Source organism: Ovis canadensis, chromosome 15 (assembly GCF_042477335.2).
Source record: "Ovis canadensis isolate MfBH-ARS-UI-01 breed Bighorn chromosome 15, ARS-UI_OviCan_v2, whole genome shotgun sequence".
Taxonomy (NCBI): Eukaryota; Metazoa; Chordata; class Mammalia; order Artiodactyla; family Bovidae; genus Ovis; species Ovis canadensis.
The window spans coordinates 12,912,841-12,940,554 of record NC_091259.1 but is presented as its reverse complement, the minus strand read 5'-3'; the positions used below and the strand labels follow the sequence as shown (position 1 = coordinate 12,940,554).

Here is a 27,714-nt window from a genome sequence, read left to right as displayed (position 1 = left end):
CCTTTTTCCATCATTCCTTATTCAGATGATTAAGAATCTGCCTGCAATAAGGAGAACCAGAATACAGGTCAATTCCTGGGTTGGGAAGATCCCCTGGAGAAGGGCATGGAAACCCACTCCAGTATTCAGGCTTGGAGAATCCCATGGACAGAGGAGCCTGGCAGGCTGCAGTTCATAGGGTTGCACAGAGTTGGACACGACTGAATGACTAACACTTTCACTAAGCAAAAATGGATATTATATATCTTTTAATAATTAGCCTATTAGGTAATTGAAAAATATTTCACTATATTTGAAAGTCTTTAGCCATTTGTAAGGTAAAATCACTTGTAGAAATCAGATTATTTGTGTTTTTTCTTTGCTGAATTATGATTTTTTTAATATTCTGTTATATTAGTATTTTGAAATTTGATTTATAAGAGATTCTTATATATTAAGGACATTAAATCTTTGTCATATGTTACTAATATTTAAGGCTTATTGTTTGCTTTTAATTTATTTCAATAATATTTTTTATGAAACCAAATTCACAAATTGTTTTTTATAGTTTTTATGTTTGGTATAACACTAATATAAGTATTTTTAGGATTATATTTTGGGTGCAAATAGTTTATTCTTTTAGATAAATTAGGGAGCAGATTTTCATATCCAAGTAGGTTTACTTAAGTCTGTCTTTCTGAGGAAAGACATTCAATTAATATTTACTGCAAACTTAGCATATGGCAGGCATTTTCTAGTTGCACGGGTGATATACTGGAGCATAAATCAAGAAAAAGTATTGTCTTCATTGGCGGGACTATTAACATTTTCATTAATAAATTATTTCAGAAAATCTTTGAGTACGTGATTAAGGTTTACTAATGTCTTTTCCACTAAAATAAATCGTCTAAAGTTCTTACATTCAGATTGGAAATAAAATGACAGCTGACAAAGAACTTATATTTTGGAGGTAGGCGTTTTTAGTCAAATCTATTGTATCACTCCTGGAAAATAAGATAAGCATTTCTCCCACATATATTCATAATGTCCTTCGGACAAAGACTAGGTTTCAGGTTGCAGGGTTGTGCTGCAGAATACTTAAATGTGTTAAAGAATTTTGAGTTTTAATTGTTAACTTTAGTTATACCGTTTATAATATTGTGTTGGTAGAAGAGTTTTACAAAAACAATAGTGTGAAGTTTGTGAGAGCTCATTCATGACATATTGACCTTATTTCTAATTTACTGTGTCAACAAGGAAACTAAAGAGTCATCTATATTATACTTCTTTTCCATTAATAATTTTTTATAAAACTTGAGAGTGTATAGTAGAAAGTTCATTTAAAATTGATTTTTATTTTTTAGTAAAAAGGTATTTATGTTAAAATTCAGTGATCACATAAAATATAACAACTGAAAAACACATTGCAAGGTCTAAATTTAATAAAAATACTGATTATTTTATACTGTTTAGAAAAGCTTATAGCTTGGTATTTTGTCAGTGACAATAGTTCTGTGATAATATGGCTGTTGAATAACATTTACCTTTGAATATGTATGTATGTGTATTTGCACCTGTGTGTTTAGGTGGGCATTTGAGTTTACTTAAAAAAGTAATATAATCTTAAATTTTGTTTTCCATTGTTTTGAAAATCTGCTCTGTCTTGTAGGTACTGTATTCTGTCTCACATTAGCTTGTTTTTTAGTGGATCCCAGTTTTAATTTCACATATGATCTTTGTTATTAAATAGTAGAATTAACAAGAGTGTTTGTGATGTGAGCTGTGAATAATGAGCTCTCTTGGTTAGAACATGCTACTAACCAGAAGCTTGAAACCAAGGTCAGAAACCTATGTTTGCTATATCTATGTCCCAGGTCACAATATTTTCTGCTAATTTCACACATTTTATTTCTCATTCTGGGTGTACTTCTCTAAATATTTTGCTTGGTTATTTTTCTTGTCTGTTATCATCATAAGGAAGTAAGCAAATTTTGTCTAAATGTTATACCAGGATTGAATTTTACAAGGCATGTAGTCTCCAAATGTACCCTGAATAAAGTGAGATGTAATGCTCGTATTACAGTTAGGGAAAAGGCCAGCTTTTATACCATCCTTGTCCACTATTCCTAACCCAAGCCATTTTTCATTAATCAAATAAAATAGCCATTAGTGATATTTTTCAAATTATGGCAATCATATATAGTGAAAGTACAGAAATAGGTAAAAAACTAAAACTTATATGAATTTTGACACCTTAAATTTCAAATTCATGAAAGATGAGCAAGATTTAAGATTATTTAGGTTCTTATGCTGGGGATAAGAAAATTCTTTATAGTATGGTTCTGGTCATACTATTTTGAGACTGGATTGGTAATTATAATACAGGTCATTAAATGAGTTTAACCCAGGTTGATGCAGTATTTTTAATGCCAGTAGAAATTAAAAATGGTAGGCCAAATTCAATTCATATTATAATTGATTATAATTTTCATTTATTGAAAGCTTCAACTCTATACATTAAAAAAATATCAGTTTTTTATTGTGTTAATGTAGAAATTTAGTATATTTATTTGTTTAGTCCCTTGAGTCTGACTGATGAAGATAATTGCTCCAGAATCAGTTTTGAGTGTGGAACAGCAGTTTATAAGCATGGTTAAACTGTAAGGTACTTTTTAAATGTTCATGAGTTTCCTAATGGTTTCTCAATTTTCAAATTGTCATCTGCAGGATTCTGAAAATACAGAACAGAGGATTAAGTCTCTTATCAACTCATTAAAACATATGGTTTATGAATATATATGTCGTTGTCTATTTAAGGTAAGAAATATTGTCTTTCATTTATAAAATATTACCTGAACCTTTATTTAATACAGTATTAGGTTAAATTATATTAAATTGTACATCCTTTTACCTACTGGAAAGGTATTAGAATTGACATTTCTGATATTTTTCCAGAATGTCTTCGAGTACTCAGGATGTAGTGGAGAGAAGAGTGACAGCTTCACTAGCTGGCTTAGCCCTGCACTTGTCAGTGACCAGAGGGGAGGGAACGAGGGTGGGCTAGGGAGATCATCTTCTAGCAGATGTTTCTCAGTCTTAGTACTCAGGACATTTTGGGCCACATAGTTATTTGTTGTGGGGGGTCATTTTGTGCATGTTATGGTATTAATGTCACCTCTGGCCTCTACCTTCTGGTACCATTAGCATTCCCTTTCCCCATTATGACAATCAAAAATACCTCAACACTGCCGGATGTCGCCTGGGCTGGGGAACAAAACTTTCCCTGCGTTACAAGGTAAACTAATGCATGATTCTGTGTTTTGAAGGAAATCTGTCATAGACGTCTTCAAATTGCAAGGCAACCAGAGGAATAAACAACGAATCATTTTTAGAAATTTTAGAATATTATAGAAAATACAGAAGGTTTTCACATAGGACTATTTTATCAAAAAAAATCAGTTCTTGGGAATAGCTTGAGACATGATTTTTAAAAAAGCACTTTGTAAAGGCAGTTAACTATGAGAGAGAAATAGAGTTACTATGGTCCAATTATACAGACTTCTTAGAAGATCTTGAAAAAGATATACTTTTTATATTTTCTAGCACGAGATAGTAGTTTTTATGATTAGAGTGAGTTTATTGAAGATGTTTACTTTAGACAGAGAATAAACCCTTCAAAGAGTTTATTGACAAGGAATGTTATTGGAAATTCGAAGAATTATAGTTGAGCATTTCTGCAGAATTCCTTCTCTAATGAAAATGGGGGATATATATATATTTTTGAAAGGACTCATAGCTTGCTGTCATTCTAAAAATCAGCCATTCAGCCTTCAATTTTAGTTTGTATAAAAGGAGGAATTGTAAGAGAATAATCTCAAAGCCCATTTTGTCACCGGTTATGATCCTAGATATAAGGATGATATGTCAGTAGCTTCATTGGTTATAGGTTCACGAGATATTGAAACATTTTCTATAATCCACTGCCTCATATAAAACTTTGTAAAATTTAATTACACAAAATTTAAAAATATTGTCATAAAATGTTTCAAATTTAATGAGCCATGTAGAAAAATCTGTAAACACTTATTTTCAGTTCAGTTCAGCCGCTCAGTCATGTCCGACTTTGCGACCCCATGAATCGCAGCACACCAGGCACTCTCCTCCAATTCAGTCCTTCATTAGAGTAAATCACTTTAACGTTCGATATGTCCTTATAGTCTGTTTCTTCTCTCTTCATATTCATATATGCAAATATGTATACATACATACACATATATACCAAATGGTGGCTCAGCTGGTAAAGAATCTGTTTGCCAATGCAGGAGATGCAACAGACACACAAGTTCAGTCCCTGGGTCAGGAAGCTTCTCTGGAGAAGAAAGTGGCAAGCTGGTCCAGTATTCTTGGCTGGGAAATTTCCATGGACAGAAGAGCCTGATGGGCTACAGTCCATGGAGTTGCAAAGAGCTGGACATAACTGAGAATGTTCCCCCCACCCCATATATACAACACCTCTTTATCCATTCACCTTTGGATGGACACTTAGGATGCTTCAGGATGCTTCTATGTCTTGGCTATTGTAAATAATACTGCACTGAGCGTAGAGAAGCATGCATCTTTTCAAATTACTGTTTTTATTTTTTTTGGAAAAATATCCCCAAAGTGCAATTGCACTATCCTATGACAGTTCTATTTTTTAGCATTTGAAGGACCTCCATACTATTTTCCATAGTGGCTGTACTAATTTACAATCCTACCAACAGTGTGGGTTCTGTTTCCTCCACATCCTTGTGAACCCTCGTTATTTGTTGTCTTTTTGATCATAGCCATTCTGGACAGATGTCAGGTAGTACCTCTTTGTGGTTTTAATTGGTCTTTCCTCAGTGGTTAGTGATGTTGAACATCGTTTCATGTGTCTGTTGAAATCGTTTGTCTTCTTTGGAAAAATGTCTATTTAAATCGTCTGTCCATTTTTTAAATAACAATTTAAAGTTGTTATGTCTGCTCATTGGATTGATCCCTTTATCATTATGGTGGTGCTAGTGGTATAGACTCATCTGCTATGCAGGAGACATAAGAGATGTGGGTTCGATCCCTGGAGGAGAACATGGTAACCTACTCCAGTATTCTTGCCTGGAGAATCCCATGGACAGAGGAGCCTGGCAGGCTACATACAGTCCATAGCATCGTGAGGAGCTGGACCTGACTGAAGAGATTTAGCATGCACATACAATGTCTCTTTATGTCCCTTGTTACAGTCTTTGTTTTAAAGTCTGTAAAATTATGTTTTAAAGATAGTTCAGCTTTATTTTCATGGAGTAGATTTTCTGTCTCTTCAATGTAGTCTATTTGTCTTTAGTTCTTAAGTGAGTCTCTTGTAGGCAGCATATACATGGCCCTTGTTTCGTTATTCATTCAGCCACTCTACAGCCTTTAAGTGGAGCATTTAGTCTACTTACATTTAAAGTAATTATAGTTTTGCCAAGAGAATGCGCCAGTCATAGCAAGCACCCTCTTCCAACACACAAGAGAAGACTCTACACATGGACATCACCAGATGCTCAGTACCAAAATCAGATTGATTATATTCTTTGAAGCCAAAGATGGAAAAGCTCTATACAGTAGCAAAAACAAGACTGGGAGCTGACCGTGGCTCACATCATCAGCTTCTTATTGCAAAATTCAGGCTCAAATTGAAGAAAGTAGGGAAAACCATTAGGCCATTCAGGTATGACCTAAATCAAATCCCTTTTGATTCTACAGTGGAAGTGACAAATAGATTCAAGGGATTAGATCTGGTAGACAGAGTGCCTGTCAAGTGTCATGGACAGAGGTTCGTAACATTGTACAGGAGGCGGTGACCAAAACCATCCCCAAGTAATAGAAAGGCAAGAAGGGAAAGTGGTTGTTTTAGGAGGCCTCACAAATAGCAGAGAAAAGAGAACTGAAAGGCAAAGGAGAAAAACAAAGATATACTAAACTGAATGCAGAGTTCCAGAGAATAATAGACAAGAAAGCTTTCTTAAGTGAACAACGCAAAGAAATAGAGGAAAACAGTAGAATAGGGTAGACTAGAGATCTCTTTATGAAAATTGGAGATACTTAAGGAAGCATTTCATGCAAAGGACGAAAATGGCAAGGACTTAACAGAAGCAGAAGAGATTAAGAAGAGGTGGCAAGAATATACAGAAGACCTAAACAAAAAAGCTCTTAATAACCCAGATAACCATGATGGTCTGGTCACTCACCTAGAGCCAGGCATACTGGAGTATGAAGTCAAGTGGGCCTTAGGAAGCATCACTATGAACAAAGCTAGTGCAGGTGATGGATTACCAGCTGTGATGTTTCAAATCCTAAAAGATGATGCTGTTAAAGTGCTGCACTCATGATGCCAGCAAATTTGAAAAACTCAGCAGTGGCCACAGGATGGAAAAGGTCAATTTTCATTTCAATTCCAAAGGAAGGCAATGCCAAAGAATGCTCAAATTACCATGCAATTGCACTCATTTCACATGCTAGCAAGATTATGCTCAAAATCCTTCAAGCTAGGCTTCAGGATTACATGAACTGAAAACTTCCAGATGTTCAAGCTGGATTTAGAAAAGGCAGAGGAACCAGAGATCAAATTGCCAACATTTGCCTTATCATAGAAAAAGCTAGAAAATTCACTTTAATGGCAGAAGGTGAGGAGGAACTAAACAGCATCTTGATTAAGGTGAAAGAGGAGAGTGAAAAAGCTGGCTTAGAACTAACTCAACATTAAAAAAATGAAGATGATAGCATCTGCTTCTATCACGTCATGGCAAATAGATGGGGAAAAAGTGGAAACGGTGTCACATTTCATTTTCTTGGGCCCCAAAATCAATTTGGATGGTGACTGCAGCCACCAAATTAAAGGATGCTTGCTCTTTGGAAGAAAAGCTATGACAACCTAGACAGTGTATTAAAAAAGAGAGACAGCATTTTGCCGACAAATCTCCTATAGTCAAAGCTATGGTTTTTCCAGTAGTCATGTATCGATGTGAGAGTTGGACTGTAAAGAAAGCTGAGCACCGAAGAATTGATGCTTTTGAACTGTGGTGTTGGAGAAGACTCTTGAGAGTCCTTTTATTTTTAAAGTTGTTTATTTTTTAACCTTCCTTACTTGCCATATTTGCCTATTTGTGTTTTAAAGAATAAGTTTTGCTTTATAGAATGTCTACTTTAATTACTTTTAATATTTTATTTTTAATCATTGATTTATTTTTGATCTCTGTATTATATAATTTATATAATTACTTTTTGTCTTAAACTGGAATGCTCTACCCAATAAACAATTGCCCATCCCCTAGCCCCTGGCAACCACTGCCTACTTTCTCTTTCTATGACTCTGACTGCTCTTAGTATCTCGTGTAAGTTGAGTCAGGTACGTATTTGTGTTTTGTAACTGCCTTATTCACTTAGCATAATGTTTTCAAGGTTTGTGCATGTTGTCATTGTGTGTTTTAAAATGCCTCTTCTGTCCCCCTTCCTCCCTTGGCCCTCTCCCCTCCCTTTCCCCTGACCAAGTTTAGGAATACCCTGAACTTGTGTTCTCTCCTCTTACCTCTCTTCCTCCCTAAGCAGAAGGACTTTTCCCAGAGACTCTGCCATCCTCATTCACTTAATGATTCATCTCAGAACCAGAGCCAAATGCAATGCAGTTTCATGTCCAGCAGGGCTGGTCTGAATGTCTGTGCTCACACACTTGCCCTTCAGCAGTCGATGTGCATTGAGGTTTCCTGCTGTGGCCGCTCTTGTTTCTCTTGACTCCGCCAGAGGCCTTGCTGCAGTGCACACGGGAGCCCCAAGCTGCGGGCGGCCCCGGGATGGCCTGGGGTGGTTAGAGTGGTGACTGATCGGGGATAGTGAAACGTGGAGTTACTTCATTGCTGCTGATGCTGTCACCAAGAGGGTAGGGGCTCCTGGTACAGCACTTCATGCTGTAGTGTCTGACCCTAGGAGGGAGTGTGAAAAAGCTAAAGGGCACTTGAGGGATAGAGAGGGCCAGCGCCCGCAGCAGCCTTGGGCTCTGGGCCCAGCAAGTCCTCCTGAGTGTAGCTGTAATCCTTTGTATTTTCCAGGGAATATATGTTCTTATTTTACTTTTAGTGATGCATTATATTTACTGATGAGATCTGAACCTTTTTGTCCTATTTTAATAATGTAATTAGATGCAGTAAGCTTTTCAGTGCCAACATGATTTAAAGCCAGCATTTTGTTGCACTAAGAGAGGGGTTATAGGCTTACTATCCTCAACATTTAGTACCCAACTGGAATTTTTCATTAGCTGTCTTGATAATACTTTTTGTTGTGAGCAGTTGAAATTATTTTAAAAAGGGCTATAGTTTGTAATTCTTAAGACAGGTTTTTAATTGATGATGGAATATCTGTTTTGTAAAATCCTTATTTTTGTATGAATAATATTAAATCTATTCATAGTGAATTCAGCATTCCATAGTTTCAGTGGTGAATAAAAATGCAGAAAGCACGGCAATTACAAAAATGAGGTGGTAAAACATTCTCAAGATTTAGCACTCTAAGCTTACATAGGATGGAAACAGTTTCATATTTGAGTGAAAGTTTGGGGGTTTTTAGCAGTCAGCGTCACATTAAACTGAGTGCCAGAGCTTCTCTCATGCTCATTTGCTGTCGTGTTAGTGGTGGTAATGTGACAACAATATACTCTTGAAATAGAGGATTGTTCGTATTCACATCACAGTGAATTGAAAGCATTTTGACCTGGAACAGAAAAATGATTGACTTGTAGTAGAAAATTTAGAATTTTAATAAACTATAAGCCAAATGGAGAAAATTGTCAGTTTTGATTATTTGCTGTATCTTTCTTTTTTTTTCTTCATGAGGTCAAAAGTGTTTATTTTAGTAACCTAAGTACTTTAGACAATTCTAGGATAAGCAACACATTTGACTCCGCCAAATGTGTTTATGATGATTATAGCAAAACTGTGTCCAAGTTAATACCTTTACACATCATTTCTTCATCTCAGTTTATTGCTTGGAATAGATACAAAATAATGGAATTTGTAGGAAGGTTAAATAATTTCCAACTCTACTGGGCAAGAGTAGGGAAAAGAGTTTAAGGAAATTTGCGGGGAGTATATGAATTTTGGTGTTTCCCTGTCCTCGTGGAAGTATGTCTGTAAGATCTGAAGTGGTATGGGAAGACTGTCTGGTGATGAGTGAATAGAAAATTTTTCAAGGAAAGTGCTTCTAAGCTTGTGCTTATACAGCTTACCTCGTCTCTTTCTTCAAATGAATTTGCTAGTTCATTGATTTTGAATATTGACAGCATGTCATGATTGTATTTATCTTACATATCATTTAATTTGAATTGCATTTTTCCTATTAAAAAGAGTTTTCTTAAAATGTGGAAATTCTCTGGTTGCATGTTTAGAAACTATGTAACCTGTGACTATTAAATGACTTGATAATTTAGATACTTCTGTGTTGATAAACTAAAAACTTTTAGTATTACATATAACACTTTAGAATTTCTGGAAGTCTAGGTGAATGTGCATGGACTGCTTTATAAAAATGCATGATTTAGGTTCAGGCACAAACTTAGGCACTTGTGAGTGCCTAGGATCTATCCTGTATCAACTTCTTTGAGATTGAAATAAGACTTTTCTTCATATGGTAACATCTATTCATTAAACATATTTGAAAAAAATGAATATTATAAAATATAAATCAAATGAATGAATAATACTTTTCACTTCTTACTAGTCTCTGAGATTTATGGGATTTATGAAATATTTTTGAAATAAATTTCCTTTCCAATATTATGTAGTATATCTTATTACTGTAAAGCAGGTAGCTTTTACCTGTCGCTTTTTAAAATTTACAGTGTTCCAGGAACTGAGTGCCTTTAACATAGTGTTAATTGATTCCTTCAGCAGTTCTGTTTTATAAGGGAGGAAACCAAGATATAGAGATCTAACCTTTCTCTAGGGTGCTCAGATATAGTAGGTGTTGTAGCTACAATTCAAACCCATTTTTCATGATGTCAAAGATGTCTTGGTAATAGGATGTCATTAAAACAAACCATTATATCTGGAAATGTGATTTTTCTTTTATCAGCTGTAAAGTAAACTTTGAGATTCCCTCGTATTTATCCTGTTCTAATAGGCTCTTTTGGAATTTTGACTAGAGTGTGTGCTGGCATGGTGGTATCATCCAGTGGCCTACTTTTCTTACTGTTTTTCTTTCAGCTAGTTAATTATGTAGATGATCAGTTGAAATTTTCCTTATTATGTATTCTCTTGATATTTAATTATTTTGTAACAGATCCCAAGCAGACTGATATAAATTTAACTTAAAGTAAAATACCCACATTTTCTGACTCATAAGCTGTGTAGATCCAAGGATATTGTAGGTACAAACTATTTTTAAACCCTGGTTATTGACAGGTTTTTTTTTTTAAACAAATATTCAGAAAATTCTTAAGCTTGATTAAATTCATTCTTGATTTTGCTTCTGTATAATTGGAAATAATGTGTTCTCTCTCTGTCAGTAAACTATATTTTTAAGTTCATTCTTGAATTATTGTTTTCCTCTTTATAAAGTCATTGTTAAGTCTCTGCTTCTGAATATGCTATCTAGGTTGGTCATAACTTTTCTTCCAAGGAGTAAGCGTCTTTTAATTTCATGGCTGCAGTCACCATCTGCAGTGATTTTGGAGCCCCCAAAAATAAAATCTGACACTGTTTCCACTGTTTCCCCATCTATTTCCCATGAAGTGATGGGACCAGATGCCATGATCTTCATTTTCTGAATGTTGAGCTTTAAACCAAATTTTTCACTCTCCTTTTTCACTTTCATCAAGAGGCTTTTTAGTGCCTCTTCGCTTTCTGCCATAAGGGTGGTGTCATCTGCATATCTGAGGTTATTGATATTTCTCCCAGCAATCTTGATTCCAGCTTGTGTTTCTTCCAGTCCAGCGTTTCTCATGATGTACTCTGCATAGAAGTTAAATAAGCAGGGTGACAATATGCAGCCTTGATGTACTCCTTTTCCTATTTGGAACCAGTCTGTTATTCCGTGTCCAGTTCTAACTGTTGCTTCCTGACTTGCATACAGATTTCTCAAGAGGCAGGTTAGGTTCTCTGGTATTCCCATCTCTTTCAGAATTTTCCAAGTTTATTGTGATCCACACAGTCAAAGACCTTGGCATAGTCAATAAAGCAGAAGTAGATGTTTTTCTGGAACTCTCTTGCTTTTTCCATGATCCAGCGGATGTTGACAATTTGATCTCTGGTTCCTCTGCCTTTTCTAAAACCAGCTTGAACATCAGGAGGTTCATGGTATGTATTGCTGAAGCCTGGCTTGGAGAATTTTGAGCATTGCTTTACTAGCATGTGAGATGAGTGCAATTGTGTGGTAGTTTGAGCATTCTTTGGCATTGGCTTTCTTTGGGATTGGAATGAAAACTGACCTTTTCCAGTCCTGTGGCCACTGCTGAGTTTTCCAAATTTGCTGGCATATTGAGTGCAGCACTTTCACAGCATCATCTTTCAGGATTTAAAATAGCTCAACTGGAATTCCATCACCTCCACTAGCTTTGTTTGTAGTGATGCTTTCTAAGGCCCACTTGACTTCACATTCCAGGATGTCTGGTTCTAGATGAGTGATCACACCATCATGATTATCTTGGTCATGAAGATCTTTTCGGTACAGTTCTTTTGTGTATTCTTGCCACCTCTTCTTAATATCTTCTGCTTCTGTTAGGTCCATACCATTTCTGTCCTTTATTGAGCCCATCTTTGCATGAAATGTTCCCTTGGTATCTCTAATTTTCTTGAAGAGATCTCTAGTCTTTTCCATTCTATTGTTTTCCTCTATTTCTTTGCATTGATCTCTGAAAAGGCCTTCTTATCTTTTCTTGCTATTCTTTGGCACTCTGCATTCAGATGCTTATATCTTTCCTTTTCTCCTTTGCATTTCACTTCTCTTCTTTTCACAGCTATTTGTAAGGCCTCCCCAGACAGCCATTTTGCATTTTGTATTTCTTTTCCATGGGGATGGTCTTGATCCCTGTCTCATGTACAATGTCACGAACCTCATTCCATAGTTCATCAGGCACTCTATCAGATCTAGGTCCTTAAATCTGTTTCTCACTTCCATTATATAATCATAAGGGATTTGATTGAGGTCATATCTGAATGTGTGAATTTGGTAATAAGGTGTTGATGATCTGAGTCACAGTCAGCTCCTGGTCTTGTTTTTGTCGACTGTATAGAGCTTCTCCATCTTTGGCTACGAGGAATATAATCAGTCTGATTTCAGTGTTGACCATCTGGTGATGTCCATGTGTAGAGTCTTCCTATTACTTGCTGGTAATGATTACAGGAGAGTGTTGTTTTTGTTGTTGTTGTTGAATGTATCATATATATATATTGTATCATAATATCCTTCTATTTGTAGGTTTATAATCATACATACCTGTAATACTAGATATAAAGTATGATTTACAGTATGGAAAAAGCTAAATAAAATTTATATTAGAATTCAGTAGGAAACATGGTGCTTTAGCAGATGGTTTTGTTTATATTGGTAAACTCATTACTTTCTTTGACAGAAATGACCGAAGCTTATTTTATAAAATTTGCAAAATACATCAAATAAGGAAACAAAACTAAACTGTAATCTCAAATCACTGATAAAAACTTTATTATCTGTTTCTAATTTCTTTTGCAGATATATATGCATGTCTGTTTATATAAGAATATTTGTTTAAATAAACTATGAACCATGCTGTGTACTTCAGTTTGACTCTTTTCATGATAGACTTTTGAACATTCATGTTGTTTCAGTTCGCCCCTCCACTGTAAAAAGCCTTGCGATGAGCACCCTCATCTCTTATTTAGAGTACATTTGTAATCTCTTTGCACAAATTTCTAGAAATGCAATTTCTTGCATTCTATGGGGATATAGGATGTTCATGAGCATATAATGTACACAATGACAAATTGGAGATTACTAATGCAAGAGGTTGATGTGGTTAATAATGTCTAATCTAAACCTTATAGTTAAATCTGTTTTGTTGTTGTTGTTGTTGTTTTTGTCTTTTTTAATGAGATATATACACTGATTATGCCTTAGCACTGCTTCTAAATATTAGGTCTCTCTCTATACTTCCACTGCCAACTTAGAAGAATTGTCCTATGTAGATGCCATCTGAATAGTCATTTTTATATTGATCAAAGTAGATTATTAGATGATAGAGCACAGAATTTATGAACCAGAATTTAAGGACTATGCTTTTCCAAAAACAGACATTTAGAAAAAGCAAAATAATATCTGTTATTCTTCTCAGGCTGATCAGTTGATGTTCGCTTTGCATTTCATTCGAGGCATGCATCCTGAACTTTTTCAAGAAAATGTAAGTAGAGGAAAAGGAGGAAAATAGTATGAGTTGCATAGAAATTTGGTAACGGGTGGACTTTTAGTTAGATTAGAAATTGCTTAAGGCTGGAAATTCCATATCGGCCTATTCATTGTTTACTTAGTCAGAAATTTAGTGTATGATGCTGATTTCCAGTTCTACTCTCCTGTGGTTGAGCCACATATTCTGAAGGAATGATAAGGCAGGGAAAGAACTCTAACTTGCCATGCAAGGTCACTTGAGTTGTGTCCAATTCTGTGCGACCCCATAGATGGCAGCCCACCAGGCTCCTCCGTCCCTGGGATTCTCCAGGCAAGAACACTGGAGTGGGTTGCCATTTCCCCCTCTAATGCATGAAAGTGAAAAGTGAAAGGGAAGTCGTTCAGTTGTGTCTGACTCTTAGTGACCCCATGGACTGTAGCCCACCAGGCTCCTCCATCCATGGGATTTTCCAGGCAAGAGTGCTGGAGTAGGGTGCCATTGCCTTCTCCCTAACTTGCCGTACTACCAAGATTTTTCTGAGCACAAGTGTACTTTTCCAGGATACCAGAAGAATCAGCCTTATTATTTTCCTTATCTAAGCAGGGGGCTGATATATAAAAATACGAAGCTATATGAGTAAAGCAGTACATTGTTTATCATTTACATTGGCATGCTTAGAATCAGCATGTGAAACAAGAGTGAGTCATTCTCAGAAACCTCCTTCTTGAGTCTGAAGATTTATATTAATCTTTTAATGTATAATTTATCTTATTTTGTTTATGTCTTCATTTCTGCTCTGCCATATAACCCCCTCTCAGACTTGAAAGAAATGTCCTTTAAGATAGGGCTAAGTAATCCATCTCTAATTTACTTCTAATGTTAAAAAAATTCTTTGTAAGTGATTTTCCTCATTATTCTGCCATTTTCATTAAAGTGGGCTTGCAGTAGCCAGAGTGGCAGGGAATGGTATATGGACAGTGCACTTTGACCTAGTGACCTGGTAACCTTTAACAGTCTATGATCAGATTTTAACTACGCTCTGGGTTCTCCTCATTTGAATACGTGCCATTCCATATGACGGTTCTCTCTCTATTTATTTCTAACTCCAAATACTCTGGTTGACTTGTATAAATTTCTCCTGATTTTGATTTGGCTACTTTTATTTATACCATTTACTTTGATGCATTTCCCTCTTCCTGTATACTTTTCATCATGATCAATAAGCTCTGTTGTATGAGACTTAGTTTTCTCTGTGGAAGTATAAATAAATTATCATTGGGAAAAGAGAACACTTTTCCTTGACTCACATAAAATAGTAATAATAACTTGCATTTTATTTATTTGTGACTGTATAACTCCAGTAGGAAGAGTGAGTAGAGGCAGTATGTTGCTTTGGTATTTTTTTCATATTGCACTCAAATACTATTATTCTTATGCTGGCCAATGTATAACAAATAATATGGTAGTGCCCATAATTATCTGATCGGGTAACCCAGAGTGAAGACATAGATTTTCAAAGAGCTCTAGATTCTGCAACAGTTGATCAATTTTGATTCCGTGAGTTAATTAGGAAAAAAAAGTAGCAATGGCCATCTTCTCCCTATACGTTGGAAAAGATAGGTTAATGGTGGGACTTTTCTCTATTTTTCCCAGTATACACAATTTTTAAACTTCTGATGCATCTTACTGCTTATATATTAGTGAAGAATAGCATGTAATAGGACAAATTAAAGATAATGACTGCTAACTGTATAGACATTTTAATTTTTAGATGTTGAGACTCACATGTGTTTAATGTGGTTCTATTTTTTCTTTTAATTATTCTAATAGATTTCATTTTAATGTTGGTATGTTACCAACATAATGTTTTATATTGGCAAGGTACATAAACTCATAATATATTAAGAGTTGGGAAGATATGAAAGGAGTTTTTTCCTCCATGTTTTTTAGAAAGCTAAATTGTAAGCTGTCTTATGGGGAAATTTAAAAAGATTTGTTAAATGGTTAGAATATTTATCTTTTTGTCTTTCTCATATTTTTGTTAAATAGGAATGGGATACATTTACAGGTGTGGTGGTTGGAGACATGTTGCGGAAAGTTGTAAGTTAGAATAATTAAAATTATTATTTCATTCCTAGGGAAAGTAATTCTGATTTTGACTTCATGAAATATAATTTGCTTCAAAGTAGTTTTAAGTTACTGTTGAAATTATATTTTAATTAGAGGAATATGTCCTTCCCTCTATTGCCCTAATATAAAATGGACTGATATATATTTTTTGTCCTTGAGGACATATTTTTTTTGAGAATATTTAATTAAACATACGAAATTAATATGGTTTCTTTTTTCAGTATATGTATTTTGAAACTCTAAGAAAATTAAATCTTGTAGGATAGCTAGGAAAGTTTTCTTAACTAAGTGAAATTAAAAATTACTTCACTTATCTTTTGAAACTTTATTCAAATTAGCTTTTTTTTCCAGTAATTTTCTACCTCGATAGGTAATGGATAAAATTATTCTTCAAAGCAGTCTATCCAAACTGTAATGCAAAACCTAGATTATGTTGGAAATGCAAGATATAATAAAAAATAATGCAGTCTTATGGTAATTTCATATTACATTTGAGTTTTTCTGAAGTTTTACAAAGGAATAAACATTATGAAAATAAATGTTACATTTTTCTAAATTGTTATCTATACCTTATGTAGAATTTTACCATATTGATTTGTAAAATAGATATAAATGAAAAATACATAGAATGAAGTTCTTCTTAAAAACCAAAGTAGTGTTCATAAAATTAGTTGGTCAGTTTAACAAAAATTTTTTAAAGTCTGAATTTTACCAAATGTACTAAGGGAAATAATTGCTCTAATTAAAAAGGACTCTCAACAAAGAATACGTGATCAACTTCCATCTTGGATAGATCAGGAAAGAAGCTGGGCAGTGGCAACATTAAAGGTATTCCTTTCTTACTTTGAAGGATATTTAATTTTTTAGTAGTTACATTAATTCTGTTTATATTTTTATGTTCTACCACTTCATACTCGGTGTTGATATTTCTGTGAAAATGACATAAAATCCGTGGGTAAAAGAATATCCAAGAATTATTCTGATTGGCTCTGTAATGAATAATTAATTAATTGAATCTTTCATTCATTGTATAACATATTGAATCTCCACATGGTCAAGATTCTGTGCTTTATACCTATAGAGAATAGAAAGATAAGTAAATGAAATGTCCTCTAATATGGTATGTGAATGCTTTATTAATAGAGTAATTTAGGATCAGTAATAAAATACAGTATGATACTTATGTTGAAAAGGTTTCAAAATCAAATTATTTCTCTCACTTCTATTCACCTTTTAATATCTTTCACACTCAACTATTCACTTAGGGTAAGAAACATTTTTTTTATACAACTTTACTAAAATGCAAAAAATCAATAATTATAAAAAATAGTGAGAATTTGAAGGTATTTCTGGATTATTGGGCAGGACCTGTGAACTATTTCATGAGCTCCTAATGAAAAATTAATATTAATCATTATGGTACAGTTAAAATTGTTTGAACAATTGATCTACTGAGAGGTTATTCTTGGCAAAAAATCTTAACTGTATTAACGTATAAAAGTATAGTTATTTTTTTTCACATAAAAGAAATGCAAAACATTGAGGAAAGGCAGTTTTCCTCTTCAGAGAATGTTTATAATATATATTAATGTTTTATTATCATTTTAGTTTATAAAACATTTTCAAATGAACTATTTAATTATCACACAAATCTTAAAAGGGAGATATTATTAACTTTCTTTTTATGGATAAGAAATGAGAATCTGTGCAGTGAATTGCTAAATGCTTGAACCTGAATTTCCACTTAAATTTCACACATATTTTTCAGGACTTGTTATGTGCCAGGCATCATATTAAATGCTTCAGATGTATTATCTTACTTAATATCACAATAACATACTCAAAAGGTCATAGTTATGCTTGTTTTTGAGAAGGGCAGGCTGAGGTATAGACAAGTTAAATAATTTACCCAAGATCAAATAGCTGGGAAGTTTTGAAACTGTGATTTTAATTTGAGCATTTTGATACCACAGTCCATGCCTTTGATATATGTTTTCCAAATTTAGTGGGGTTTTTCCCGCTCTTTTATCCTTCTCTTCTTTCCCCTTCCCACCTTCTTATGTTCGAGGTATTATGCAGAATTTAAAAATGGATGTTCTCATTAGATATTTGCAACATTGCTACCCATTTCACAGATGAAGTAGCTAAGGCATGAAATGATAATAGTCACTTATGGTTACTTAGAAAATAAAGAGTTGAAGTTGTAACTAGGCATATTTTTACACTCTAACATGGAACTCTTGTGGCAGTGTTTAAAATTTGCTACTTGGTTTTAGTGAAAGTATTCTTTTCTCCACAAGGGGGAGATAGGTACACATGTTTTTACATAGAGAAAAGATTTGTTAATGTACAAAAGTTGGTGTCGTATTACTTTAGAAATACTTGCTTTTAATTCTGGATTAGGTACATGCACCATACTATTTCTGACTTAGACGTGATTGAATAAGCCAACATGAGTTAGAAAACATAGTGTCTATCAGGAATTCCGCTTACTGTTTTCTAGTATGCGTGTGTGTGTATGTATTTAGTATGTATGTTTGTATGTATGTATTTATATTTGTTTGTTGCTCATTATATATGTTTATTTTTATTTTTTAGATTGCTCTTCCCAGTCTTTATCAGACCCTGTGCTTTGAAGATGTAGCTTTGTGGCGTACCTATTATCATAATTCAATGTGTGAGCAAGAGTTTCCATCTATTCTTATAAAGAAAGTTTCTTTATTTCAGCAGGTAAATTATCTAAATGCATAAAAGTTTTAAATGTTTCTCTTGTTGTTCAGAAGCCGTTTAAATGAAAGCTTTGTCCATAGGGTGTCCCTTAACCTTGGGGCATATGTGGGAAAGGGCTCTCTGGTCTTGCCACCCTATCCAAACAGGGAAATCCCAGACAGTGTTTCTGGGCAGCGTGTTTCCCACCAAGCTTTTATTACTCCCCCTGCCTCTGACCCAACGGGGATCTTGGAATAGAGTATCCGTATAGAAAGCGATTAAGGTATTTATTGTTCAGGTTCTTCACACATTTCCCAGGGTTCTGTCTAAGGAAAAGAAAGACCTTATGCTAAGGAATGGGGAGCTTGTGTCCCTGTTGGCTAGACCAAACCTTAGCGTTGGAGAGGATGGAGGAGTTGATGCTCCAGGAGATGACCGTTCCGTTTATGTGTGCGCGCATCCTCAGTGCTGAGTCGTGGCCAACTCTGCGGCTCCATGGATGGCAGCCCGCCAGTCTCTTCTGTTTACTGGTTTCTCCAGGCAAGAATACCGGAGTGGGTTGCAGTTTCCTTCTCCAGGGGATCTTCTGGACCTGGGATCAAATCCTCGTCTCCTGCATTTCCTGCATCGGCAGGCGGCTTCTTTATCACTCTGCCCTTTCTCTCCACTGTGCTGCTGGTTGTTGTTCTGTCCTCTTTGTTTTCTCCTTTTGAAGTTCTGTTTCATCAGGTGTGTTTAAGAAAAAGGAAAAAAAAAAAAAGAAAGACTTCATTTGAAAACTTAAACATCTAAAACTAGATAGACGTGATTCAGCATAAAATCGGTGATTTGAAAAATTTAGGAGTTTTATGTCTCTGCACTGCTGTCACCAGGAATGCCTCAGCTACAGACTCTTATTTTCATTGTCACTAGGCCCTTTGTTAGCTGCTGAAGACAGCTAGCACTGCGACCGGTATATGCTGATGTTTACCTTTGACGATAGATCTGAGGGCTTCCCAGGTGGCTGAGCGATAAAGCACCTGCCTGCCAAGCAGAAGATGCAGTTTTGATTCCTGGATTGGGAAGATCCCCTGGAGAAGGAAATGGCACTCTGGTGTTCTTGCCTGGGAAATCCCATGGACAGGAGCCTGGCGGGCTACAATCCAAGAGGCAGCGAGAGTTGGACACGACTTAGAGACTAAATAACAGCAATAGATCTGATGGATTTTAGTAATATTTTGGCTGTTAAAGAAATGTATTTTTATGTACCTATTATGACAGTTTTAGGCATAGGAAATATTGTGGTAAGCATTTTTTAAATTAATTGGCATCATTGCTCAATTACAGTGGTTGTGGGAACTTTATTATGTAAAAATTCTCTGCGCTTACGTTTTAAGGTTCTTGTGGTACAGGCGCTCAGACCAGACAGACTGCAAAGTGCCATGGCCCTATTTGCATGTAAAACTCTGGGTAAGTACACTTCTTTTCTAGACCTAGACCACTGACCTGAATTATTTGTTTTTATTTTTTAATTAATTTTTTTACAGTATAGTTGATATACTGTGTTGTGTTACTTTCTGCTGTATAATAAAGTGAACCAGTTAAACATATATCCACTTTTTAAAAAACTGTTTTCCTGTATAGGTCATTGCAGAGTGCTGAGTAGTTCTCAGTTCTCTACGGTAGGTTCTTATTAGTTGTATATTTCATACGTGTAGTGTGTATATGGGCTTCCCAGGTGACACTAGTGGCAAATGATCCACCTGCCAACGCAGGAGATGCAAGAGACACTGATTTGACCCCTTGGTTGGGAAGACCCACTGTAGTAGAAAGTGGCAAGCTACTCCAGTATCCTTGCCTGGAAAACCCCATGGAGAGACGAGCCTGGTGGACTACAGTCCATGGGGCTGTGAAGAGTCAGACATGAGGGGAACACATGCGCAGCGTGTATGTCAGCCCCGGTCTCCCAGTTCACCCCCCCCTTCCCCCTTTGCAACCACAATTTTCTGTTTCTACACCTGTAGCTCTGTTTCTGCTCTGTAAATAAGTAGATTTAAGCCATTTTTTTCTCTTTAGATTCCGCATGTAAGTGATATCATACAGTATTTGTCTTGCTCTGTCTGACTTCACTCAGTATGATAATCTCTAGGTTCATCCATGTTGCTGCAGATTGCATTATTTCATCTTTTTATGACTAAGTAATTATATATATATATATATATATATATATATATATATATCACCTCTTCTTTATCCATTCTTCTGTTGATCCACGTTTAGCTTGCTTTCATGTCCTGGCTATTGTAAATAGTGCTGCATTGAACACTGGGGTACATATATCTTTTTGAATTTTTTTTTCTGGGCATATGCTCAGCAGTGGGGTAATTGGATCATATTGTGGCCCTGTTTCAGTTTTTTAAGGTCTTTCCATACTGTTCTCCATAGTGGCTGTATCTATTTACACTCCCACCAGAAGTGTGGGAGGATTCCCTGTTCTCCACACTCTCTCCAGCACTGATGGTTTGTAGACTTTTTGATAATGGCCATTCCGGCTGGTGTGAGGTGATACCTTATGTAGTTCTGATTTGCATTTCTCTAATAATTAGTGATGCTGAGCATCTTCCATATGATTCTTGGCCATCTGTATGTTTTCTTTGGGGCAGAAGATCTAAATTATTTGTTTTTAATTTACATTTTATTTTATGCTGACCTTAGTTTAGAAAGATTATACACTTTCCTCCTGTATCCTATTTGTCTTACAACTCTACTTGGTTTAAAGAAATATTTGTTTGTGTTGGATATGACCATAATTAATTCTGTGTTAAATTTGATGCATAATTGACGTCCTATACCTAGCTAGAATGTTTGAACTTTTAAAAATTCTTTTCTTATGAAAACACTTTAGGTTTTTAGATATTCATCTATGATCAGAATTTCAAAGTAGGGCATCAGATGTATGATTTAGATAAAATTAAATATACAGATTCCATGCGTATGTGCTAAGTCGCTTCAGTAGTATCTGACTCTGTGACCATATGAACTGTATTCCGCCAGACTCCTCTATCCATGGGATTTCCCAGGCAAGAATACTGGAGAGGGTTGTCGTTTCCTTCTCCAGAGGATCTTCCTGACCCAGAGATCAAACCAGCGTCTCCTGCAGCTCCTGCGTTGGCAAGAGGGTTCTTTAACACTAGCACCGCCTTAGAAGTCCCAGAGTCCTAGATAATAAAGCCTTCAAAATGAGTTATTTTTGCTGTGAAACAAAAATAATTTGTATATCTTTAGTTTGTAAACATCTGTGCAATACGTATTTGTTAAGCCTTTTAATTAGTCTTAAAGGAAGCATTTAAAGTTATCACTCATTTGAACATTTGTATTAACATTTGTACTAGAAAAGTTTGGAAAAACTGTGTCAAAGAGAATATGAAAAGAATTTTACTTGAAGCTCAGTCATCCAAGAATAATAGATTTTTGTTATTCTAAACCACAGGAGGTTATAGAATTATGTTGGAAATATGTTGGCACAATTAAAATAGTATGCTGACAATTTATATTTAATATTTCCACATAATATATATGAAATATTATATATAAACTGTGTTTAATCAAAGCTTACATATATTTCAATCAAGTAAACCTAACATATGCATGTTTTTCTCTATATTTGAATTTCTCATATAAATGAGGTAGCACAATGTTTGATGAAATTGAAAAATATACTGGGCCTTCCATGCTTATCATAGAAAAACTTCACAGTACCAAATAGTCATTCTGTTTTTAATATGCAAAACTATTATATTCACATGTATCAGGGTATTATTTGAGAAATTATCTCTTAACTCAAAGGATTAATTTTGCCCTAGTGAACTCATTCTTCCCTTAAACGTGAATGTTTATCACAATAATAATCACTGCTAATATTTTAATAGCTTTTACTGTATGCCAGGTACTAGTTACAAGTGGTGTATAATTTAATCCTCACAGCAACCATATGAGAGGCTATTTTTACACCCATTTAAAAATGAGGAAACAAGGTCACACAACTAAATGATAGAATTCAAACCCAGCTCCAAAGTCTGTGCTCTTTAAATACTGAAGGACTCAAGATTTATTCTCAGTTTAGAGAGATGTTCTTGGCAGATGCTAACATAAAAAAATCTGCCTCAACCTTCGATGAAATTTTTCCATATGCACCTCCATTTCCACTCTTACCAGTATCAGTGTTCCAAGGCTGCCCTCAGGACCACAAGCTGGGTGGATTAGAACAACAGACGTGTATGGTGTCATAATTCTGGAAGTTCGAAGTCTGAATCAAGATTTTTGCGAGGCCATGTTCCCTTTGAAACCTGTAGAGGAATCCTTCCTTGCCTTTTCACAGATCCTGGTGGTTTGCTTGCAATCTTCCATGTTTTTTGGCACGTAAGGGTGTATAATTTGAATATTTGTCTTTATTATCACTTGACATTTGCCCTGTGTGTTTCAGAATTCACACAGCTGTCTTCCTATAAGGAAAGCAGTCGTATTTAATTGGGAGTTCACCTTAGTCGGTGTGAACTCATCTGAAGTTAACAGATTATATCTACAATGACCCTGTTTCCAGTAAGGTCATCTTCTGAGGTCCTGAGGTTAGGCCTTCAGCATGTCTCTTTTGGGGGCTGCATTTCAGCCCATTATGCTCACTAATCCAGTGTTTCACGTAATAGCTATTTTCTGTTTTGACAAGATGTCCTTTTTCCCTGTGGGCGTACTTGCACACATGTTCACACATATGCCCGCACATATTTTTGAGGCTCCATTTAGAATGGTCACTTGTCTGGTTAGTGAAGAGTATGTCAAAGTATGTCTATGGATATATTCTTTGCTTTCCTTTTGTTTAGCATGGAGAGAAAATATCGCTATGTATGCATCCCTGTTGAATGTTTATTTGCTAGGTACTTTTTACTCATATCTGATAGAGTGTTTATCCACCAAACTCTTGGGTAGAAAAAGTAGGGGTGGCGTCTGGGCCAGTTGGTTTTTTGGACTCCGATAACAGCAGGAGGTTTCCTTCCTTTGTCCCAGCCTTGTAGTTTCTCTCTGCACATCTCTGCCCCTTTATCTCTCCCTATCTTTGTCTTTTCCTTTTTCTTTTTTTTCTGTCTCTCTGATTCCTGCTTATGTGTTGCCCTTAATCTCATGGTTCATATATATGCTGAAGGATAAGGCTACTGATATCATATCATGTAGTTTAAAGCTTGTAGTGAAAGAAACTTTCTGAATTTTACTATAAAAAACTCTATAGAAGGACTCTGATTTTCTTGCTTGGGTAACATATCCACCTCTGCAGCTAATTCCAACAGTAATATCTGAAACAAGATTTTTTCCCCCCAAAGAAGTCACAGGTAGAGTGGGGCTGTACTCAGAAATGAGGGGAAGGGGTGAAGGTACAAAACAGTAGGTACCCATCATAGTCAAACTGCATATGATCTGTTTTAGCTGATTTTCATATTTAAGTAATTTGATAGTGAGCCATTAATTTGTAAAGTACATTTTGAGAATATGGCTTCTTTAAGAGTTATAAATCAGTTCTGCTGCTGCTGCTAAGTGGCTTCAGTCATGTCCGACTCTTTGCGACCCCACGGACTGCAGCACGCCAGGCTTCCCTGTCCATCACCAACTCCCGAGTCCACCCAAACCCGTGTCCATTGAGTCGGTGATGCCATCCAACCATCTCATCCTCTGTCGTCCCCTTCTCCTCCTGCCCTCAATCTTTCAAAGCATCAGTTCACTTCAGTCGCTCGGTCGTGTCCGACTCTTTGTGACCCCATGAATCACAGCATGCAGGGCTTCCCTGTCCATCACCATCTCCTGGAGTTCACTCAAACTCACGTCCATCGAGTCGGTGATGCCATCTAGCCATCTCGTCCTGTGTTGTCCCCTTTTCCTCCTGCCCCCAATCCCTCCGAGCATCAGAGTCTTTTCCAACGAGTCAACTCTTCGTATGAGGTGGCCAAAGTACTGGAGTTTCAGCTTTAGTATCATTCCTTCTGAAGAACACCCAGAGCTGATCTCCTTCAGAATGGACTGGTTGGATCTCCTTGCAGTCCAAAGGACTCTCAATCAAGAGTCTTCTCCAACACCACAATTCAAAAGCATCAATTCTTTGGTGCTCAGCTTTCTGCACAGTCCAACTCTCGCATCCATACATGGCCACAGGAAAAACCATAGCCTTGACTAGACAGACCTTTGTTGGCAAAGTAATGTCTCTGCTTTTCAATATACTATCTAGGTTGGTCATAACTTTTCTTCCAAGGAGTAAGCGTCTTTTAATTTCATGGCTGCAGTCACCATCTGCAGTGATTTTGGAGCCCCCAAAAATAAAGTCTGACAATGTTTCCACTGTTTCCCCATCTATTTCCCATGAAATGATGGGACAAGATGCCATGATCTTCGTTTTCTGAATGTTGAGCTTTAAGCCAACTTTTTCACTCTCCTCTTTCACTTTCATCAAGAGGCTGTTTAGTTACTCTTCACTTTCTGCCATAAGGGTGGTATCATCTGCATATCTGAGGTTATTGATATTTCTCCCAGCAATCGTGATTTCAGCTTGTGCTTCTTCCAGCCCAGCATTTCTTATGATGTACTCTGCATAGAAGTTAAATAAGCAGGCTGACAATATACAGCCTTGACGTACTCCTTTTCCTATTTGGAACCAGTCTGTTGTTCCATGTCCAGTTCTAACTGTTGCTTTCTGACCTGCATATAGGTTTCTCAAGAGGCAGGTCAGGGGGCCTGCTACTCCCATCTCTTTCAGAATCTTCCACAGTTTCTTGTAATCTACACAGTCAAAGGCTTTGGCATAGTCAATAAAGCAGAAATAGATGTGTTGTTTTTTTTTTCTGGAACTCTCTTGCTTTTCTGATGATCCAGTGGATGTTGGCCATTTGATCTCTGATTCCTCTGCCTCTTCTAAAACCAGCTTGAACATCAGGAAGTTCACTGTTCACATATTGCTGAAGCCTGGCTTGGAGAATTTTGAGCGGTACTTTACTAGATGTGAAATGAGTACAATTGTGTGGTAGTTTGAGCATTCTTTGGCATTGCCTTTCTTTGGAATTGGAATGAAAACTGACGTTTTCCAGTCCTATGGCCACTGCTGAGTTTTCTAAATGTGCTGGCAAATTGAGTGGAGCACTTTCACAGCATCGTCTTTCAGGATTTGAAAGAAGTCAACTGGAATTCCATCACCTCCATTAGCTTTGTTCGTAGTCATGCTTTCTAAGGCCCACTTGACTTCACATTCCAGGATGTCTGGCTCTAGGTGAGTGATCACACCATCGTGATTATCCCAGCATCAGGGTCTTTTCAAATGAGACAGTTCTTCACATCAGGTGGCCAAAGTATTTGGAGCTTCAATTTCAGCATCAGTCCTTCCAATGAATATTCAGGACTGATTTCCTTTAGGATGGATTGGTTGGATCTCTTTGCAGTCCAAGGGACTCTCAAGAGTCTTCTCCAACAGCACAGTTCAAAAGCATCAATTCTTCGGCACTCAGCTTTCTTTACAGTCCAACTCTCACATCCATACATGACTACTGGAAAAACCATAGATTTGACTAGATGGACCTTTGTTGGCAAGGTAATGTCTCTGCTTTTGAATATGCTGTCTAGGTTGGTCATAGCTTTCCTTCCAAGGAGCAAGCATGTTCTAATTTCATGGCTGCAGTCACCATCGGCAGTGATTTTTGAGCTCAACAAAATAGTCTCACTGTTTCCATTGTGTCCCCATTTGCCATGTTTCCCATGTTTTCCCTATTTGCCATGAAGTGCTGCCTTGATCTTAGTTGTCCTACCTACTTGCTGCTTTTTTCCTTTCTTTTAAATGGTTGTCTCCTCTGTATCATTCAAATGTTAACATTTCCAGAGAGGCTTTTCTAGGTCATCTAATCAGTACCAACATATCTACCTGCTTTAATTGTTTACCCACTTCTTAACACTAACTGACATATTTCTTGCTCATTTATATACTTCTGTCTATTCGTATAAGTGAAATGGAGGTTTAAGTAAAATGAGGCAATTGCAGAAAGGTTCTCAGTAGACTCTTCTTCCCTCGCCCGTTTAGTCATTGAAAGTATTCTCTCTGTGCCCCGATGCACGTGACCTTTCTCACTGAATCTGTTGTTTGACCCTCTGTCTGTCCTCTGGAGTACTTCTGTATTGTACTATGTCATCTTAGGTTAAATGATATTTAAGTTTTAATGTCATGAAGTGAAAAACCTCATAATATTCACATATTCAAATTGTTTGAAAGTTTAATATACTTTTAAAGTTATACTCTATTTCTAAGCAGAAGTTATATATACTGGTGTATGGCTGGGTGACTGTTTGGTCAAGTGGTTTTATTAATGCAGTTTTTATGTAAAATGGGGCACTTTATTTCATGAATAAGTTTTAAAAGTTCATACTTCTGCAAAATGACAAGCACTTATCTTTTAAATCAAATTTTAGAGATTTGATTTCAAGTATAATTTCTTGAGCATCATTCATATGGAACAACAAATTTAAGTTAGTTCAGTTAATAACACTAAAATGGCCTCAAGGCAAAGGGTCACAGGTCTCTCCTTAAGCTTAGCGAGGAAGTCATGTCCAAAGCTGAGACAGACTAAAAGCTAGGTTTCTTGTGCCAAATTGTTAGCCAAGTTGTGATTAGAGAGGAACAAGCCTTGAAGGACATTGAAAGTGCTCCTCCAACTCACAGGCTTGGAGAACGAACTCATGGTTGCCAGAGGAATGGCTAGTTAGGGACTTCGGTGTTGCCATGTGCAGAGTGCCGTGTATAAGATGAGCAAGCAGCAGGGACATACTGTGCAGCACGTGCAGCTCTGCCTGGTGCCATGTGCAGACTGGGTGGCGTGGGGGTTTGGGGGCGAATGATGCATGTGTGTGTGACTGAGTCCCTTCACTGTTCACCGGAAACTGTCACAGTGCTGTCACAGTACGGCTAGTCAGCGATACCCCCATACCAAGGAAGAGGTTTTTAAAAAAGTGCTACTCCAGTGAACACGTGGTTGATAAGAAAGTGAGACAGTCTTATTACTGATATGGAGGGAGTTTTAAAGGTCTGTATAGACCAGATCAGCCACGACATTCTCTTAAGCTGAAACCTAAACAGGAGAGGGCTTCTCTGGTGGCTCACGAGTCAAGTAACCTTCTGCCAGTGCAGGAGGCTTGAGTTCAGTCTCTGGGTTGGGAAGACCCCTGGAGAAGGAAATGCAGCTCACTCCAGTATTCCTGTCTGGGAAATCCCAGGGACAGCCTGGCCGACTGTAGTCCGTGGGGTCACAGTGAGTCCCACACAACTTGGTGACTAAACAGCGACAATCTGAAGAGACACCCTAACTCTCTTCAATTCCGTGAAGGCTGAGAGATGAGGATGCTGCCGGAGAACAGTGTGAAGCTAGCAGAGAACGGTTAATGAACTTTAAGGACAGAGGCTAACCTTAAACATAAATGTGCAGAGTACAGCAGCAAAT

At 36.5% G+C, this 27,714-nt stretch overlaps 1 protein-coding gene across 4 annotated transcripts in view; it reads left to right on the top strand.

Moving 5' to 3' along the window:
• The window catches only part of DYNC2H1 (dynein cytoplasmic 2 heavy chain 1), a 493,166-nt gene that overhangs the window by 185,173 nt on the left and 280,279 nt on the right, over positions 1-27,714 (top strand). For all 4 annotated transcript variants that reach the window (XM_069554796.1, XM_069554794.1, XM_069554793.1 and 1 more), the window contains exons 70-75: positions 2,707-2,796; positions 13,334-13,399; positions 15,434-15,484; positions 16,265-16,342; positions 18,113-18,244; positions 19,600-19,672. In XM_069554796.1, coding sequence (XP_069410897.1) covers positions 2,707-2,796; positions 13,334-13,399; positions 15,434-15,484; positions 16,265-16,342; positions 18,113-18,244; positions 19,600-19,672 — 490 coding nt within the window. The remainder of the gene's footprint in view (positions 1-2,706; positions 2,797-13,333; positions 13,400-15,433; positions 15,485-16,264; positions 16,343-18,112; positions 18,245-19,599; positions 19,673-27,714) is intronic.